Source organism: Simochromis diagramma, unplaced genomic scaffold, assembly GCF_900408965.1.
Source record: "Simochromis diagramma unplaced genomic scaffold, fSimDia1.1 OVJJ01000205.1, whole genome shotgun sequence".
Classification (NCBI taxonomy): domain Eukaryota; kingdom Metazoa; phylum Chordata; class Actinopteri; order Cichliformes; family Cichlidae; genus Simochromis; species Simochromis diagramma.
The window spans coordinates 16,108,501-16,122,625 of record NW_024386782.1 but is presented as its reverse complement, the minus strand read 5'-3'; the positions used below and the strand labels follow the sequence as shown (position 1 = coordinate 16,122,625).

Here is a 14,125-nt window from a genome sequence, read left to right as displayed (position 1 = left end):
ACATTAAAGATGCAGATTTTTTCCATTTTTCTCTATTTTTTAGTTTCTCCGGGGGTCAAAGTGTACATCGACCCTTTCACCTACGAGGACCCCAATGACGCAGTCCACGAGTTTGCCAAAGAAATAGACATCTCCTGTGTAAAAATAGAAGAAGTCATCGGCGCAGGTAAAGAACCCTGATGTTTTTCGTCCAAGTGGACAGAATAATTTACCTTTATTAAACATTTATTTGAGCAAGAGTATGCCATCAAGGCCGGGCTCTGCTCTGTTAGAGAGTCCTCTGTGGGAGAGCAAGGTTAGGATTCAGAGTGCACATGAGAGCTGTGGGTGGGAAGGACTTCTCTGTAGCTCTCCGCCCCTCCTTCCTTTATTTCTTTCTTTCTTGTCTTTCCAGCAGCATGTTGTGTCCTAACTTCACCTCAAATGACAGTCTGCTCCCGCTCGTTCAACCTTCCTGTCTTCTCTGTCTTTCCTTCCCTTGTAAACATTCGTACTCAGGCACCAAATGCAAAACCCTCAAGTACCTCGCCCACCCTCTGTCTCCCTGCACCCCTCCCAGGTTGCACACTCGATCTATACCAGTCACTCCCTCTCTCCCCAACATCTTCGACCCCTGACCCCACTAGCGACCCCCGTCTTCTCTTTTCTAATTCTCTCCCACAGTCGAAGTCGACCCTCAACTCACTCCCGAGTCCGACCAGTAACGCTTCCTCTCCCCGCACTCTCCCTGACGCTCTCTTTCCCGCCACCCCTCCTCCCCGTTCATCCCTCTGCTCACTCAACCCCTGCCCACCTCCATCACCCCCCACCCCTCCTCTCGCCACCTCGTTCTCCTCGCTCCAGGTGAATTTGGCGAGGTGTGCCGCGGGCGTCTCAAGCAGGCCGGGCGCAGGGAGATGGTGGTGGCGATCAAGACGCTGAAAGCCGGCTACACCGAGCGTCAGAGGCGGGACTTCCTCGCCGAGGCCTCCATCATGGGTCAGTTCGACCACCCCAACGTGATCCGTCTGGAGGGCGTCCTGACGCGAAGCTGCCCCGTCCTCATCATCACCGAATTCATGGAGAACGGAGCGCTCGATTCCTTCCTCAGGGTAAGCTTGGCGGGAGGCGTGCGCCGCCCAACACCTCTGACAGAAAAAAGATTGCTTTCTGTTTGCATCAAAGCTGAGAGGAACACACACACACACAGTCATTCACGATACCTCTGGGTTATCAGAATGTTTTACTCTCTGTAAAACACCCCGAGGCTCTTTACTTGCTGAGTGATAGAGATTAAATGCGCAATATAACGCCTGGAGACAAGCATAGTGTCTCTGCTTGACGTGACTGAGTGATGCTGACAGGCTTTTCCCGTGCACAAACTCCTGGTGGAAAACTGTCACACACGCAGACCTTTGGATAGGTTTGCTTCAGTGTATTAGAGAGTCTTTGTACCACCGCAGAATACATTAGTGATCAGAGTTTTTGGTTCAGACCACCTACACAAAACGCTGAACAAAGGCGGGATGAGAAATGAGGTGTCACAAGGTACATTTCCAGCTGCGTGGGGACTATTACATGTCATTTACATCCAATAAAATGTGTTTTCTTGCGTGGCTGTACTGTGAAGAAGACTACTGCAGCTTTTTGACTAAATGACGATTCTTCATGCTTGTGATGAATAAATGCTCTGATGCTGGTATTAATAGCAGTTTTCGGGGGATATTGTTAATGATATTGAAGAAAGGCGACACTGACCAGCTTGTCGAGCTGGTTTCGGTGGGTTTGATGCCTGGTGTGATGTCGGTTCTCTCTTAAAGAGAATTCGTCACACAGTTTAAAAAAGTATTGCTCAGTACTTTGTTGAAGCTGCTCAAGGCCACTCTTGGCTGTGTGCTCAGGGTTGTTGTTGTGTTGGAACATGAGCCTTTGCTCCAGTCTAAGATCCAGAGCGCTCTGGAGCAGGTTATCATCTAGGCTGCATATCTCTGCATTCATCTTACCCTTGATCCTAACTAGTTTGCCACTTCCTGCTTCTGAAAACCATCCCTACAGCACGCCACCATGCTTCACTGTAGGGATGGTATTAGCCAGGTGATGCTTAGTTTCCTCCAGATGTGATGCTTGGCATTCAGGCCAGGGGTTCGATGTTTGATTCATCAGATCAGAGTATTTTGATTCTCATGGTCTTAAAGCCCTTCGGGTAACCTTCAGTCTCGCCACTCTACCAAACAGGCCTGATTGGTGGAGTGCTGCAGAAAAGGTCCTTCTACCCCAATCGCTCGGACTGGTCAAGTGGCCAGATCTAAGAAGAATTTCAAACTTCTCAATACTTATCAATGCAGTACTTTTAATACTTATGTACATGTTAATATTTTGCATTTCAAACAAAATAAAATAATCAAAAATTTCACTTTTTTCAGTTTTCAGGATGTTAATTGTCAAGCACAATTTGATCTCTTTTTAAAAATCGTTCTCAATTCAAAGCCTTTTGGACTTTAGAGTGCTAATATATTTGTTTTAAAAAGAAGCGGTTTGACGTGGTCCTCTCTGACTCTGTGAAAGACCTATCGGAGTTTACAAGGATTCATTAATTACCTGAAAACCAGCTGATTTATCAGCAATAAGAATAATAGCTGCAGCTCCACACGAGAGCCCTCACTTCCTTTTCTCGATCAGCGGGGAATTAATCAGTTTTGATAATTATTTGTCGAGATGGAATAAATGATAAATATTCATCAGTCGTAGCTTCTGAAATTTAATCACTCAAAATCTGTATGCCCTTTTTTTTTGTTCCTTTTTTACGTTTAGTCGCTGTGTAACTAATTAATAACATTTATAAATGTTGTCTGAATAAGTAGCTTTACAGAAACCGCTGACATGAGGGGCGAGTTTACCGTCGTATTGGCGGTGAACGGCTGGCTCTAGTTGATTTCCACGCTTTTCTCCAACCAGTCGGTAGAGACCGACTTATTCATCTGAACTTAATATGTTTGGTGACACTTTAACGGTTCTGTGGGTTACTGAGCTCAGCTAACCTCGGCAGTGCCAGAAATTAGCGAGCGGGGGCTAGCTGGTTTACATTTCGATACAGGGAAGGGGGCATTGGGCGGTGACAGCCACACTCCAATATGATTGTGACACCAGGAATGCTATCAGACCAGAGTGCTGTTAAGCTTGCATTACCCAACATCTAGATCGGACTGATAACACTGATATGATATAAATATGCTGATTTTAGATTGTAAATCTACTAATATATGATGCTGTGTTATTATATATAAAGCATTTCAGCAGGGTATCGGTGATTAAACTCCTGTCCAGCTGCCACATTAAACCGATGTGCACATTAATGAGTCAATAATTTAGGCAAATCATTAAAATACTTTAGATTTACTTTGTGCAGCAGCACTTTTTAAGTACATGAACCTGAAAATAGTGACAAATATCTTCTAAACCTCTTGATGCATTCTCAATCATCCAGGAAAGTAAATCTCCAAAAAGTTGATTCTGTTCATCTGGACGTAGCGTTTTGTGGGAGAAACGTTTCGTCACTCATCCGAGTGACTTCTTCAGTCTCAGCTGACTGCAGGTTTCCCCAATCTTATAAACAGTACATTTGCATAATGACTGAAACCAGCCCACTGAAGGAACAATGGGCTGGGAGGTCAGTTCCTTGATCTTAATTATGCAAATTCTCATGACCATTGATCAACAACCACTGATCAGTGGCCATGAGTACCATTCACAGAGAGTTGGGGAATTAAGGAACTGACCTCCCAGCCCATTGTTCCTCAGCGGGCTGTTTATAAGATTGGGGAAACCTGCAGTCAGCTGAGACTGAAGAAGTCACTCGGATGGGTGACGAAACGTTTCTCCCACAAAATGCTACGTCCAGATGAACAGAATCAATTTTTTGGAGATCTTCTAAACCTGTTCTTTACAGTCTTTTTTTCAGAATCAAAGGCTCTGATTTCTTTTCTTTCTCTCAGTTGCTCAGTTAAAATAACATTTGTTGGTTCTAATCTTAGTTACCAAGTAATCATCTGTATCATTACTGCGGACGATTTCAGATGTTTTTATGTATAAAATCTTTGGGTTTTAGGATATATGTTTTTATTGTATTTCGTCATTTTTATTCGTTTGTCAATCATCAAGTCAACTCGCCGTCTCCTTTCTAAGCATTTTTGGACACTTTCACAATTTTCAAGTTAATTTTCAATTTATAAATAATGAACTGATAACGCCAACACTCATTATTTGCAGCTCCACATCTGATAGTGCAGCCTGAGCTTTTTTTTCCCTCCTTCTCACCCACTCCTCTCAGCCAGCTGTCCTACAGATAACAGAAAAAGTGCTGCTCTGTGCTCTCCTCACCCCCGCTCTCCCGCCAGTGTCACACTGCCTGTGACTCAGAGGAACTCAGAGTCCTGCTCTAACAAGGAAACTATTGAGTTAATGCACACACACACACGTGCACGCACACATGCACAAACTGTCCAAGCGTGTCACCCGCAGTGGAGCTTCAGACTCCCCCCCGGACATGTGGACATATGCACATGTAGAAAACTTTATAGAAACATAGAAATAACACACATGCACTCATGCCACCGTGGCTTTGAAGGCCTGCTATGAATCACGGCTGTTTACACATCCATCCATCCCGGCTTGTTTGCCTGTCAGATTTCATTGGAGTGTGCAGACTACAAGGCAGGATGTTTATGGGTTTGCGATGGCACGTCCTGTGTTCTTTGCTTTCTCATCGCGGAGCCAAAGAAGGAATTGATTATGTCGGGAAAAAAATTCTTATTTTCCCCACCCCTGTGACTCCCTTCGCTCGGATTAGATATTCAGGTCATGAGAGAAAACCTCCCACCGTAGCTTCGTTCAATTTTGCAGAAATTTCAGATCATTTTTTAACTGGTTAATTGATTAGTTTTAGTTCAGCTCCCACACATCAGGGTACACGCGCCTTCGCGAGTCAGGAGCGCTGATTTATTGCGATCTCGAGTATGTGACACGCGTCACAAATGCGGAGAATTGTAAATTAAACCCTGAAAGCCCTCATCTAAGATTACTTTCATGCTTCTCAAATGTTGCACGAGAGGGCAAATCTCTGCTTCTCGAGGACTTTGCCCTTTTTACAAATGATCTTTGAGCAACATGACATAGTGATTTTGTTGACGGGCTGATTTTATTCTCATGTCAACAGGAAGAAGGAAAAGCAAAGCCATGTTCAGCCTTTAACTGCTACTAGTTTGTCAGTCAGTGAATGAGGGGAAAATACCTGCAGTGGTCTGGTTTTGATTGCAGTGTTTTGGCTCCCATTATTATATTGTTTTGTTGAGTCAATGGCGAGCCATACCAGCTTTAGTATGACAGTAAAGACTCTAATTAATCAGCTAATTGGACAGCATGCATGAAAAGGTCAGCTGTCAGTGACTGTCAGCGGGAGCCATGAAGCACTATGACAGATGTCATGTTTACGTGGCCTCGGTGACTGATCTCCTGCCTCTGGTTCTCCTCTTATCTCCCGTACTCGCCCCTATCATCTGTTTCAACACATCTTTTCTCTTTCTCATTTTCCACTCCCTGTTCATTAACCGCCTCCTCTGCTGCACCCTCCCCGCTTCTCCCGCTCTATCTCTGACTGTGTGCATGTGTGTTTTTTTTTCCTTGCTTGCAGCTGAACGACGGGCGCTTCACAATGACACAGCTGGTCGGGATGCTGCGCGGCATCGCTGCAGGCATGAAGTACCTGTCAGACATGAACTATGTTCACCGAGACCTCGCCGCCCGAAATATCCTGGTCAACAGCAACTTGGTCTGCAAGGTCTCCGACTTTGGCCTGTCGCGCTTTCTGGACGACACCTCCGCTGACCCCACTTACACAAGCTCTCTGGTTGGTGAAATACGCGTGAATGTGTGTGCAGCTGTGCGTTTGTGTACACTGTGCTTGTTTAATTGGGCGTCTTAATTCGATCCCCCCTCACTTGTTTCACATGTACACATAAATGCATGTGTGACTGTTCACGTGTGCCAATATTTACGTTGGCGCGCGACACCATCTGTGAAATTTGCATTTGCTGGTTTTTTTTTTTTTTGCATTTGTGTGCTGCTGCTTGTGCCTGCGCTTATAGGATTGGAGTATCTTTCAGAGTGCTGATACCATCCCCCTCTGTCTGTGTGTGCAGGGCGGTAAGATTCCCATTCGGTGGACAGCACCAGAGGCCATTGCCTTCAGGAAGTTCACCTCTGCCAGTGACGTATGGAGCTACGGCATCGTCATGTGGGAGGTGGTCTCCTATGGAGAGCGGCCATACTGGGACATGAGCAACCAGGATGTAAGTCAGCACAAGAGTCTCACGAGAAAACGTATATCTATAGCCTGAAAGCTCATGGAAGGAGTTTCATGTCTAAGTTTAGGGCCGGCTGAGAGTTTCTCCAGGCTGCTGTGGCTTTGATTTCCAGCGTGACATGTTGGACTTGGGCCTGTTCTGCTGTCTTTATCTCCTCACTGCAGATGCTGGTTGCAGCTGCGTGCCTATGTTCTAGTTTTTACCACCTTATTTACGGCCCTGGCCTGCCCACCCCCCTACAAATCCATACTGCAAAGCCTCCCTCCTCACACTCACAAAGGCATACTCAGGATTGGCTTTTTCTCTCCTTCTTCTTTACGTGCGTTGGTACCTGTAGGCTATCTGCACTGCACAGACATTGTGACTGCAGCAGTGAGCTCGAAGGAAAGAAAAAATAAATCTCTTGGTTCCTCCTCCCTGAACAAAGTACTGAAGCAATGTGTACACCTCCACTTCACTCTCTGAGGAATATCTGCTCTGTACTGAGCTTCAAAAAAGCGACTTATAACGCTGATACCAATAAAGCAAAGGAGAAAAAAAAGGATCAGAAATGAAAAATGGCAGTAATGTATGTATAACTTTCACAACAGAACCCACATGCAGTAATGAAAGCATCAAAGTAGAAGCCCACTATTGTTCCCAATAGCCTTTGTGCCACAGTCATCGCTCAATAAGCAACAGAGTCAACAAATACGAGATATAAACAGAAGTACTCGCAGACTAGAAGCACGACATAAAAATCAAAGAACAAGCGGCGGGAGACGAGAAGCGCTGCAGAAATGTTTTATTGTTCCCAAATGGCATTTTTTTATTGTTGTGGGGAGTTAAAACCCATACGCAGCTTACGGAGGCAAATGCAGTTGCTAGGCGAACTCGCATCCGTGAGCCGACGTGTTCTTCCTCCAGTTTATTGTTTCTCCCATCAATCATGCCAGTTCTGAAGTGACAAATTTGAGAATATTGTTTTAGTTTTGTTAAGACGCTGAAAGAAAGATTGGAATGTGTGACAGCACGAGCTGAGGAACTGTTTAATGCAGGAGATAATACAGGAACTGCCGATTATTCTCACACCACAACAACAAAGGCCAAACAGAATGAGCATAATACGAATGATTCAGAGCCAAATGGTAACACTCTGTAGAGGCGCCACATGAAATTTGCCTAAATCCTTATGCACAGTCTTCTGGGTTGATATTTATTTAGCATAGCAAATTTCAAATGTAATCTTCATTTGAATGTGTTTGTGGCGGAAATGATTATGGACCAGAGTGAGACAGGTTTACAATTATCAGAAAGCTTGCCATAAAATGTGTCCAAATATATCGGTGTTCTTTGTCTTCAAAGGAAATTTAATGATTTCAGAGACCCCTCAACTTTATCCCTTAATGCAATAATTTCTGAAAACTCTAAGATAGGTTTCCATTAAAATTTCTTACAAGTATACAAAGGATGAAGAGTAATAGCTGAAACAAGTTTCAGATTTCTTTAGCAAATGATCAAAAACTTGCAAAACAAATGGTATTCTCCTCTTAAAATGCTAACAGCCTAAACATTTTAAACATTATTATGGTGTATTCTTTCAGTTATCTCTTGTAGTACACTTCTGCATAGTACAAAATACTTTTTGCATAGTACATGAACAGGGTAGTGTTGTTTCAAATCCAAAGACGGCTAGTAATGCGCTTGTTGAAAATGGCGATTGCAGCTAATGACCATTATCAACATTAGCTGCTTCACTTTGCAGAACTTTACAACTCGTCAAGCCTCCGACCCTTTTTTACATCAAAGACTTCATCAAGATACTTCAGCATCCACAAACATCAAATCATGCCACAAGTATAATATTAATACCTGACAAAAACAAAAACAAACCAATGTTAGCTAGCTTGCTAGCTAGCGTTGGCACTAACTAGCTACCGGTAGCTAACTTTAGCGATGTCGGTGTACCCTCCCACTGGCTGAAAACTGGTTGATGGTCACATTTCTCCTACCTTGGAGACAGCTTGGCAAGCACTGAGGATGAAACATGTTTACGCCTTAGTTTTTTACACCATCTTACACTTGTAATAAAACCCTTGTCAGTGTTGACATCAAATATACTATATTATTGCTTTTATATTATTGCTTTTAGCGTCATTCAGTATTTAGTGGAGACTCAAACAAAATTACCTTACAGATACAAATTTTTGTGACCGTTAAGTTACGTGCACGGTTAAAATTATTTAAGTGCCAGACTTAGACAGACAATTCCAGTATAAACTTTTCTCAACTTAGAGCTGAGTGATTGAAGCGACTACCAATGAGAGTGCAGCATACTGGATATTGTAAATAAATGAGAGGATTACCATTCATCAGTCAGGAGTAAACTGTCAGCTTCAAAGTGATGCACAACAAGTGAAACACTCCCTGTGTGGACAAGCCAGTTGTTAAGATTGACTTCCTTTGCCTTCAGGTGATGACAGCAGTAGAGCAGGACTACCGGCTGCCCCCACCCATGGACTGTCCCATGGTGCTGCACCAGCTGATGTTGGAGTGCTGGATGAAGGAGAGAAACCTGAGGCCCAAATTCTCCCGAATCGTCAGCACTTTGGACAAGCTGCTTCGCAACGCCGCAAGCCTCAAGGTGGTGACCAGCACCTACTCAGGGTGAGTCTACAGTTAGGTCCGTGATTTGTTGCAGTGCATATTAAGCTGCATATTAAGGCAAACAGTCAATTCATCTTGGTTTGATTTGTCCAAAGATTTTTTTTTCAGAACTGTGCAGGTTGTTTTAGATTTTTCCCTTACAAAGTTTAATCTGGCCTTCTTGTTTCTTGTGTGTAACCAGTGGTTTGCACTTTGTGAATCCTCTATAGTGATTGAAAAAACTAGTTCAAGGTTGTTGTTTTTTTTTCCCTTTTTTCTTTTTGATTTGTTTAGATGTTTTGAAGATGTTTCTGTTAACCATGTAAATAACTCTGCGATCATCCACTTTAGTTCACTTTTGGTCTTGCTGAGCTGACCAGTCTCTTCTTTTCTTTTTAAGAAAGTACCAGATTGTTTTTCAGTGAACTGATGGCTTCCCTCTCTTCCCTCTTAATGAACTTTGTTTATTATGTTTTCTTCATTTACCGTGAAATAACAAGGAGGGAACCGGTCTCACCCGCCTATTAAAACTGATTGCCAGTCAAACGTCCAATTAAAAATGTGGGGCTATGTATAAAAATGGCTGCAATTCCTGAACAGTTCATTCAAATATTTAGTAAAAACCTCTTGAATTAAATCTGAAAGTTTGCTCTTCAAATCTAACTGTATATGCAGGATAAATTTAAAGTAGATGTCCATGTGACATGTCAGAGTCGGGCTGATTTCAGTATGGTTTTTCTGTCGGTTATAGGAAGACAAGTAAGTTCGGTTAAATTTTCTCTTCCATCCAGAGATGGTATAGATCTGTTAGAATCACAGACTTTGATTACCTTGTTGGAAGGCTGGAGGTTTCAGACACTTTCCCACCACCCAGCAAGCACTTTGAGACAGTTTTCTCTTTTTCTAGCTAAAGATCAATGTTGAAGTTGAAGTTAATGTTAAAGTAGATGAAGAGAAGTTGCAAAGTGGATGGAGAGTGTTGCTTTTAGAAAAGTGTTGCGTCTCAGTCCTTTATGGAAAGAGCAAAGCGCTTCACTGTCACCACCTTGGCAAGTTTGCCGCGAGATTTAGCAACTCTTCAGAGAAACTCGCTGAATTTACTTTTCTTGGTAGCTGCTACAGAAAAAATAAATAAAATATCAGTGGGTTTCCATGCACAGGAAGTTCTAAACGAGTGTTTGGGGCTGCAAATTTAGAATCCAGCTCGTGTCCGTTTTGAGGATTCCCGGGTCACAGCAGCAGCCAGAGTTTACAGTAAATGCAGAAGCATGGACTCTAATTAGAAATAATACCAGCTGTGTTGTGGCAGACTTGGCACCTGATGTATAACTGAGGCATAAAATGCTTTTGAGGTCTTTCTGCAATAAGAGCAGAAATAGTGCAAACACAAGGAAGCAGTGATGCAATTCCTTCTCTTTCACCTTGTGCGAAATTGTCCTCTGTATTGCATATGACGGCTGTGAAGTGCAGGATGAAGACTGGTGCAGGGACGAGCAGCGCCGCGCCTCTGGGTTGTGGGAATGAGATGTCACAGTAAAGAAAATTATGGCTGGCCTAAGGAAAGGCACAACAGGGTTCATGCTTGTTGGCTTCGGTTTTGTTTTATGCTTTTGGGGGACTTGGGAGGATGCCTCTTTGAGCTGAAGGCCTTTGCGAGCAAACAGCGGACTCTGACATTTCCCGTGGACGTGTAAAGATTTCGCTTACTCGTAGGCGCCCGTCTTCGATTTCGAGCTTGTTCTCACTGTTGAATTTTAATGATTAGTACTTCTTTTAAGACGTACCAGATCCCTACATCTTAACCGATGCATAACGAAACGAGCACACGTCCTCGAGCCCCTGCCTCTGACGTCGGCGATGGCACCCTGTTTCAGAGTCACATGAGGCAGAAATTGTACGCAGAGGATCCGGGTCTGATGCCAGCTTCTTGGCTCACAGTTTCACTCTAACACTGAGCCCCAAGGGCGATTCTTATGCCAGGATTTGGGCTCGGCGAAGCTAATTGTGTGTGGAAATGTAATGGCTGACCTCAGTTTAATTCCCCCTATACTTGGCTGGATGCTGGAATGTAGGTGATAGGACAGACAGCAGCCAGAGCTGCTGATGTGGAAAAGCAGGAGGTGATGAAGTGTGAGTAATAAGGGAGATTGAGGAGAAGCTAAAAGAGAGGAATGTGTTTAATTAGGTTGCTAATGAGCTTTTTAATGCATCAGGGGAGGGTGCACCCAATGCTGTGATGAGCAAATAGGAAGGCAATGGGTGTGTGTGTGTGTGTGTGTGTGTGTATGCATGTTGTGCTGTTGTTGTGTTCCGATGACATGCCAATGATTAATTTATGGCCTCATCTGTATGCAGCAGCTAGAGATAGATGGAGAAGGAGCAGGAGGAAGAGGAGGAGAGGGAACGGATCATGTTGTCAGAGCATGATTTAGAGAGCGTCTCCCGTGTTTGCGCGTGCGCGCGCGAGCCGTCGGAACGCTCGCTTCTGCTCACCTGCCATTGGCTGCTCAGTGATGTCGGGGCAGATAACGGAGGGAGAGAGAGGATATGAGATGCGGCGCTATCTGTGGAGTATCTTGTGCCACGAGGGCCTTAAAAACAAGGACACTGGCCGAGGAACAAAGGACACTCGGAGGCTCGCGGGGCTTTTTCCAAGATAGCCGAGAAATGTGTTGAACTTTTATTAAAACTGGAAATGCGATGAATAGATTCAGGCTTGGCATTTGAGTTGGATGCTGTTTATAGCAGACGAATCTCCGGATCAGCAATTTTGAGCTCATTCTCCTGGCGCTGTATTTTTTCATTGTCCATAACCAGGAGATTTAAGTGTATAGACTCTGCAGAATTTAGCTACGCTGGACACCAAGATGGATTAGGCCTTTATCCACCTTCAGCGAGAGCACTTAGTGGCGCGATAATGAGTTGCACCTTTTGTTTAAAGTGGCCGTGAACTTGGCGCTGACCTGTGTGGCTTTGTGTTGGCAGGGACCTGCTGCGGCTGGGAGGAACGCTGCCGGGACACAACAGGAAGAGTCCGGACAGCAGTCAGGAAATCATTCGGCAACAGATGAGCCAAACTCTCCCGATCAGGGTGTGAGCTGGAAGGACTAGCTAAAAACTACCTAAAAACTCTTGAGACGAAGAGCTGATGTAAAATAAATTAAAAAAAAAGAAGAAGTAAATGAAAAGGATGGAAGCTCCGGCGACACAGCGAAAGAGGACCATTCTGGAGATTTCTTTCCCACTGGAGACTCAGTGTCTGTTTAAAGAGAACTCTCCATTCCAGTGTGTGTGTTCATTACTTGACACTTGTGGATTTGTGACTGTTGACATAAAGCCAGACTTCTTATTGCTCCCTCTCAGGTTGTGTTTGCATGTCTGCATGTGTTTTCTGCTGGTTGGGGAATCAGTCTTTTCCTTCTCTTCACCCTCCGACTGAGGACAGGGCGGGCAATTTCACGCAGATGATGCAACAGTGCCAAGATAAAGCAATCGTTTGCTTAAAACCAGCTCAAAGACAGCTGTGGACCATCTCTCCAATCAGCGATTCCTTTTCTTTTTAAAAGAAAAAAAACCCAACCAAATATGTTCATTCATTTTGCAAATTTTATTATTCTTATTTTTTTTCTGTAAAACAAGAAAAAAGAACTACACACTTTTCATCCGCTTCCTCTTAAAAACCGTCTTCCGTGTGTAACGGGAGACGTTACAAAACCTGTACAAAGCATCCGAGTCTTCACACCGTCTCTCTCTCGGTCCGAGGGGAGGCGTAGCTGACACTGTGCGGGACACGTCATGTGCATGCCAAAGTGGAAACGTCTTCACGAGAAAAGGATGAATAACGGTCCTCCTTAACTGTTGCTTTGTCGGCATCTTGCTGGATGGGCTTTAACGTCCACGTTTTTTCTTAATCTTGTTTGACTCACGGACGCATTGTTTTGAATGCTAACTTATTATCTGGCGAAGAGGTGATTCCTACCTGGACTTACCTTCTTTTTTTTTAATCACTTGTTTTCTGACATAAACAAAGCAGACAGACATGAATGGGTGAATTAGGAATCAATAGTTCTGCTCACACAGAGTACATTACCTTTAAACCCACTGAGCAGACATGTTCAAGGGCCTGTCTTTTCATTTTGTTTTTGGTTGTTGTTGGATTTGGGGATTTTGTTTTCCTCAAATTAAAAGCGCCTGTGGTAATGCTGTGTTGTACATTAAACTCTGGTGTTGCAGGTCAGTGTGAATCTAAAAGGTCGTTATCCAGATGATAGCTTGGTGACCTTAATAGCGACCAGACCTACAAACACGGATGTAAAATCGACCGCTCGCTGGTTCATCTCTCCTCACGTGTTTTCTCCAGCACGCCGGCTCTCAGCGCAGTTTCCTATTAAAACGACTGCCTGTATATAACACTATATTTGTATTAGACCAACCTGCTCGGCATTTACAACTATCTGACCTGACTTTGGCCTCTCTATGACCCTCGTTTATATGCTTGTTTGTTTAATGTCGAGGAGCAGACAAATAGAGGAAAATTACAGTTAAATGGTCATTAAATATCTGAAACTATATGTCACGCTGAAAGAAAATGTGTCTGTTAGGGCAGACTTTTTTTTTTTTTTCCTGTGCAAGTAAAGGTGTATTAGATTGTAAAGAAGAAAAAAATTTGCCAGAAAAACTAGAACAAAAATAAGCATTTCTCTTTCAGTATTTTTACGATAATCATATGCAAATAAATTATTAAATGGATCTCTGGTATTCTCTTTGATTTCTCCGTGGGTTCACTAGGCCGAAGTTCCCGGCCTCCTCTCATCCAGCCGTGGGATGAAACTAGGCGAGAAGCGAGCGTGTTTTACCTCCTCGGTCGGAATATCACAGCGGCTTTGGATGAACTCATTAAGATTTAAGATTAATCAAAGCCCCGTCCGCACAGCTCGCCAATTAGCGAGACCACAGGACTATTCTGGGGATTTTGCAGTCTCTGTTGCTGCTGGAGAGGCTTCAAGGAGGCAAAGTTAATCTGGCTTCACACCAAATGTCAGCGTTATTTGGCTTTAATCTGTCTGCAAGGACACAAACCGGGTCCCTGCGTACTGCCGCGGTTGAGTGAAGCTGTCACCTACTGTTTTTATTGACTGAGAGGAAGCTCGACTGTCGGGGGG

At 43.9% G+C, this 14,125-nt stretch overlaps 1 protein-coding gene across 1 annotated transcript in view; it reads left to right on the top strand.

Moving 5' to 3' along the window:
* The window catches only part of ephb3a (eph receptor B3a), a 35,244-nt gene extending 23,119 nt beyond the window's left edge, over positions 1 to 12,125 (top strand). Inside the window, exons 10-15 of the mRNA XM_040022260.1 lie at positions 44 to 166; positions 844 to 1,091; positions 5,666 to 5,881; positions 6,174 to 6,323; positions 8,791 to 8,984; positions 11,949 to 12,125. Of these exons, the coding sequence (XP_039878194.1) occupies positions 44 to 166; positions 844 to 1,091; positions 5,666 to 5,881; positions 6,174 to 6,323; positions 8,791 to 8,984; positions 11,949 to 12,060 (1,043 nt within the window). The 3' untranslated portion in view covers positions 12,061 to 12,125. The remainder of the gene's footprint in view (positions 1 to 43; positions 167 to 843; positions 1,092 to 5,665; positions 5,882 to 6,173; positions 6,324 to 8,790; positions 8,985 to 11,948) is intronic.
* The last annotated feature ends 2,000 nt before the right edge of the window (positions 12,126 to 14,125 follow it).